The sequence below is a fragment of the Hermetia illucens genome, chromosome 5 (assembly GCF_905115235.1).
Source record: "Hermetia illucens chromosome 5, iHerIll2.2.curated.20191125, whole genome shotgun sequence".
In the NCBI taxonomy this organism is placed as follows: domain Eukaryota; kingdom Metazoa; phylum Arthropoda; class Insecta; order Diptera; family Stratiomyidae; genus Hermetia; species Hermetia illucens.
The window spans coordinates 9,289,909-9,296,082 of NC_051853.1; the positions used below are offsets into that span (position 1 = coordinate 9,289,909).

A 6,174-nucleotide genomic window follows, 5' to 3' on the forward strand; every position below is an offset into this window, starting at 1 on the left:
GTGCACACTGACAAAAGCGAGTTTATTATTACGCTGATCAAGAACACAGAAACCGGGACGAGCAACAATGATTTCATTACTGTACACTTTTCGATGTTACGGGGAAGGACAATAACACTAAGCTTCATCCAAGATAAAGAGTAGTTGGAGGAATGAAAACAGGACTTCACCTTACCTGCCGCTACAGATTGGCAAGCCCGTATGCTACAAATTGGTGACCTCGGACGCAGGTTCCCGAACGTACGTCCCACCAAAAATCCATTTATCGTGGAGGACGCACCAACTTGTTTTGTGCCCCGCAACTTCGTAGCTGCATATTTTGCAATGCCTAATGGCCATGGCGGAAAGCTACAAGTTTTCCGATGCACAGCGTTCGCCTGCCGACTCACAATTCAGTGAGGTTAGCAGCCTTTCTTCATTTCGGTTACCACCGTTTTGGAAAGCGCGCCCGCTTTGTGGTTTGCGCGCGTCGAGGCGCAATTTCGTTCGAACCGCGTCGTCAAAAACGGCATTATGTTCGACAAAGTTATTGGTGAAATCGATCCGGATATCCTGAGTCAGGTCGCGGATATCATCGAGTCACCACCGGAAAATGTCTGACCACCAAACGACGAATCATTAATGTCTACTCAGTCTCGGAAGAGGTAGCAATTAGAGAGCTGCTAACGAAATTGGAACTAAGAGACCAGAAGCCTTCGCAACTTCTCCGCGTAATGAGATTAAAGGGTGGGAGCGAAGTTGCAGACAGCATCCTCAAGCCACTTTGGCTACAGCGTCTGTGGGCCAGTGTCCAGGCCATACTGAGCATTTCGGAGACAACCGATTTATAGCGCTTGTCCGAAATGGCAAATAGAATTTTAGAAGAGCATACACTGTCGTAATCACCGAAAGAGAAGAATGATCGACAAATGTGTATGAGTCTTTTCAGATTACAGACTTAATAACCTTCACCGACGGGTCAGTCATGAAGGGCGGATCGAGCGCAGGGGTGTTCTCGGGGAATCCGATTATAGAACTGGACCGACCTCTCGGAAAAATGACGACCATATTCCAGATGGAGATATATGCCATTTCATTGGCAACAGAAGATTGTCTGCGGCAAAAATGGAGGGGTCGCACCATTCGAATCTGTTCCGACAGACGGGCGGGATCATCAGCGCTAAATAGCAACGACATATCAAGCCAGTTGGTGTGGAGTTATCATCAGGTGCTACTGAAACTTGGCCGACTGGACGAAACATTCCTGATGTAGGTGTTGGGGCACTATAACATCGCTGATAATGAGGAGGCTGACAGACTGGCTCGCCGAGGGTCTGGACCCATAATGGTGGGGCCAGAACCAGCTCTTGGAATCCGACCATTTACTGTCAAGTGTACTCTGAAAGGTAAAATTGTAAGGATTCACGCAACCGAGTGGAGAAAGTTGGACTCTTGCCAGCAGGCGAAAATACTTGTGAAAGAGCCTAGGACCACTAGAGCGGCATTTTTGTTGTCTCTCAAGAAGTGGAACATGAAAACCCTAGTAGGGCTTTTAACGGGACACTGCTCCTTAAACCACCATGTGGGAAAGATTAGGGTAGTGATTTCGACTATATGCAGCCAATGTGAGGAGGAAGGAGAGACAGCATAAAAAGTGCAGCTGCCCGGCCTCCTCATATCTCAGACGAAGACACCTTGGCAAGGTTTTCTTCAATGAAGAATCTGCACACTCTCTGCCTCTGGAGAATGTGCTCAGAATCGCTAAAGCCTGCGAACGCTGTAGGCGGGAAGCCATTGAATAGGCGATATACGAGGATAGAACAATGGGCCTAACAATGGCGTGAGTGCTCGGAGCTGTGGCTCCTATCAGTAAACTAAACTAAACTAACTACAAAAATTTTGCCAGTCCTCATGTATTCCTCGGAGACTTGGGTTCTTAGCAAAAAAAATTGCGAAATCTTGGCCGCGTTTGAGCGAAGAATCCTTCGAGGATGGACGATTCCGTAACCTACATAACGACGAAATCTATGAGCGATACCATGATCGTCCGGTTGTGGATAAAATCCGGCTCAATAGGTTACGGTGGGCGAGTCACTTAATCCGAATGGATGAGGATGATCCCACCCGGAAAGTCTATAAGGGCAATATCTATGGTAGAAAAAGAAAACGAGGAAGACCTTGCCTGAGATGGACTGATGGCGTAGTTCAGGACGCCAAACAGCTTTTAGGGATATCGAATTAGTAGACCTCGACGCAAAACCGAGGTGTCTGGAGTTTCTTACTAAGGTAGGCCTGGACCGGATACCGATTGTTGTGCCGTTGATGATGATGAAAGCTTTTCTATTTGACAAATATTGAAGACATCGATCAATTTGTCTATCTGGAAATTGATTAGCCTCTACTGGGTTTGGTATTCATTTGCTTTCCCGCCACTCCTTTCCGGCCTCTTCGTCCACTTACACTTCGATGATAATAAAGGGCCTTGTTACTTCAAAGTACCTCAACAGCGCAAAATTTAGGTTCTTTTTAATTGAACACTTGTCCCTTTTTTGAATCACCCCAGTGTCACTATGATAGCAAATATATTCGTGGCCAGATTTTTATATGCATTCATTGTAACATTGAGAAATTGGACCCGATGGTATTCCAGCAGAGGTGTACAAACTGGTATTCCAACACCGGCCAGACCTACTGCTCGGCGCATTCAACGCTTGCCTGAAAGAGGGCATTTTCCCTGCTCGTTGGAAAGTTGCGCTGATCCCTAAAGGGAAAGGCGATCCCGAACTGCCGTCTTCATACCGCCCACTATGTATGCTTGATACTGCTGGGAAATTGCTCGAAAAGCTCATCAGAAATAGACTCGCTGAAGCGATACGCGCTGCCGGAGATTTATCTCCCCGGCAGTTTGGTTTTAGGGCAGGGAGATCGACAATTGATGCTGTCATGCAGGTCGTGGACGCCGTTCGACGAGCAGAGACACATAGCCGCCGAACTCGACGGGTGGTGCTCCTCGTAACGCTTGACGTCAGAAACGCCTTCAATTCCGTAAGATGGAAAGACATTCTAGGCACACTAGACAATACCTTCAACGTGCCGAACTATCTCTTACGGATTTTGAGGGACTATCTGAGGAACCGCTCTCTGCTCTATGAAACACTAGAGGGTCAAAGGTGGATGGAGGTCACGTCAGGGGGTAGCACAGGGATCCATCCTAGGGCCGGATCTCTGGAACGCTACCTATGACAGTCTGCTTAAACTAGACATGCCAGAAGAGTCGCGCCTGGTCGGCTACGCAGATGATGTCGCAGCGCTTGTTGCTGGACGCACTGTCAAATATTCGCAAAGCAGACTCGGCATATTGATGCGACGGGTAAGCGGATGAATGCACTAGAAAAAACCGAAGTAGTCATCTTGACTAAGAAGAGAATTCCGACCCTGCGTCCCATATCATTCGGCGAGTCGATAATCGAGTCAAAATCAGCGGTAAAGTACCTCGGGTTGACTCTTGACTCAAAGATGAGCTTTTCTGAGCAAATCCAAGCAGCAGCAAACAAGGCTCCGACTGGAGTTTCGGCGTTAAGTAGGCTAATGGCAAACATTGGGGGTCCTACGTCTAGTAGGCGACGTCCCCTAATGAGCTCAACGCAGTCTGCCTTGCTCTACGGTGCAGAGGTTTGGGCTGGCGCTCTTAACAAGGAGGTATATCGTAGAGGCCTCGCGCAAGTACAGAGACGGGGAGCTTTACGGGTGGCGTCTGCGTACCGCACAGTTTCTGAACCGGCCGTGATGGTGATCGCGGGAGTTATCCCCATTGCCCTTCTTGCTAGGGAGCCTCAGGCAAGCGCAAGGGAGCTGAGCCAAGGGAGGTGGTTGCTCGCGAAGAACGGCAACACACTCTAGACCAGTGGCAGCTCTCTTGGCAAAATGAAACTAGAGGCAGATGGACTGCGCGGCGCATCGGCAACTTAGGTGCGTGGCTGAATCGGAAGCATGGTGAGACTGACTATTTCCTTACCCAATTTTTAAGTGGGCATGGAAGTTTTCAGTCTTACCTGCACAAGATTGAAAAGGCGCGTTCTCCGCATTGTGTGTTTTGCAATGGAGTTGTGGACGATGCCCACCACACTTTTTTTTCTTGTGGAAGGTGGGATGGGGTTCGTCAGCAGCTCTATTTAAACACAGGGGATCTCTCTCCAGACAACGTTGTGGAAGAGATGCTGAGGACTGCTGCCTGCCCATTACGTTCGGGCCCTTCTCGTTGCAAAGAAGATAGAACTCGACCGGTGGAGGAGCCGGATGGCAGGGGGCTCCTTGAACTGACAGTTCCCTTCCTTCTCTCCCCTCCCGTTGGTGAAAGGAATTCCCTGATTTGAAGGCTCCGCAAGGCGGGAGAGTTCGGGGGCTGGCCCGAAGTAATGTGACAAACGGTTCCAGGCTAGCTCTCTTACAAAAAAAAAAAACATTGAGAAATGGCACAACCAGATGCGCACAGAAATCGATGATCGTCAATTTTTGAACAGACTGTATCACCGAAAAGAGGGATCTAGAATATCCCAACTTTCTTCTGGCCCGGAGATCGTGAATGCATAGAAGAATCATCAAATGTGATCGCGCAGAATCGCGGAAAGGCGACACGCAGACTACAATCATCAACTGTTGGCCGAGGTGAGGACAAGGAGAGCGGAATTGGGATAGATTAACAAACGTGTCTGCTCATGGAGAAAGGGGTGTTAAAGCTTTCATTCAAAATTCCACAGGATGGACGGTGGAAGCAGATTACTTCGGCAAAGCAGAGGAACACAAGGCTAAGTTTTGGACGTTTAGCTGTGGTTGCTTAGGTGGTGGAGATGGAACAAGCCCTCTAGAGGGATATTATGCGGATAATTATGCACTTATATTATCTTCCACAATCTAAAAATAACGAGGAGGTACCTATGGAAGCAGTTCTATTTCTGAATCGACTGTCTGCTCCCTGACAAGTGCAACCACGGCTATTTCCTCGCTTCTTATAGTCGCGGAATCGTTGGGAAGATTTCCTTTGCTTGAAAAGATACGTTTTCGAAACGATTTTGGTTGCAGTCACGTTTCTGAATGTGCTTCAAGCTAGCTCTTCCCTATTGACTGCAATCTCAGAGCAATCATGCAGGTAAAGTCAGGGATCATTGCCTTACTCGCCATCTTCGCTTCAAAGTTTTGGAAACCACAGAAATAGGCAAAGGCTGAATCGTATTTATTTCATTTTTATTGAAAGGGTTAGCAATTTTTCCTGTTTTTCATATTGCATATGATAGTGATCACGCAACGCACCAGATTCTTGGATAAAATCCCAACCCACACATTTCTAATTTCCTCCACGAGGAGCATCCCCCGCTGCACTGAATACAGTCTGAAATCAAATAATATCACTTACCGGCTTCTTAGCCGCCAGCGGCTTGTTGATCAGATTCAAGTGGGGCTCGAAATCTTCGCCAAATTTGTCTGCAAGACTTTCGGTGGCCTCGGGGCACTCATCGCGCACCAATTCCCACGCATTTTCCGGAATGTAAAAACTCAAGATCAGGCCCACCAAGAAGCCCAGGACGAAATAGTGATTTCGACTGAGCGACTTCCTCATGTTTTCTCATAAATACCAATAGGACACGAGCACTACACCAAGGACACTAGAATCGGGTACAGAGCGGCGTTTCCAAAGCAATTTCATCTGTTTATGCAGTTGTCCAGGAGGGAAAGGGATTCGCGGCTGTCAGGCACGGGCGGCCGTCACATCATTCGCGGTAAGCACACTCCAAACTGCACTGCACGCTAAGCGCTCCACTTATACCGCCCCGTTCTTGAAAGAGCCATTGAAAGTGCGAATTCTTGGAAGAAATCCCGACTGACCAACGGAGCAATCTCACTTCCACGCCACTTCGAATCACACTGATCTTTGCAACTGTCAAATGACTGCCGACCGGGTTTCTTTCAGGGTAAAGTTGGATGTGAGTATTAAGAGGGGAAAACTGTTGGAATTGTTATTGGTGAAACAAATGTATCTTTGGATTAAGCCCATGAGACATGAATAGGGAAACCCAGCGCGGTAAGCTGTTGGTTCCAATCAGGGAAATAGCTACATCCCCGGAATATCAACTCCATTTTCTACATTGCACCCAACCCTGCAACTCAACGAATGTTCCAAATGTTTCGTCAAAGATATGT

At 47.9% G+C, this 6,174-nt stretch overlaps 1 protein-coding gene across 1 annotated transcript in view; it reads right to left on the reverse strand.

The window, feature by feature from the left end:
- The window catches only part of LOC119656829 (chondroitin sulfate glucuronyltransferase), a 122,482-nt gene extending 116,572 nt beyond the window's left edge, over positions 1–5,910 (reverse strand). Inside the window, exon 1 of the mRNA XM_038063475.1 lies at positions 5,390–5,910. Coding sequence (XP_037919403.1) covers positions 5,390–5,593 — 204 coding nt within the window. The 5' untranslated portion in view covers positions 5,594–5,910. The remainder of the gene's footprint in view (positions 1–5,389) is intronic.
- Between the last annotated feature and the right edge of the window lie 264 nt (positions 5,911–6,174).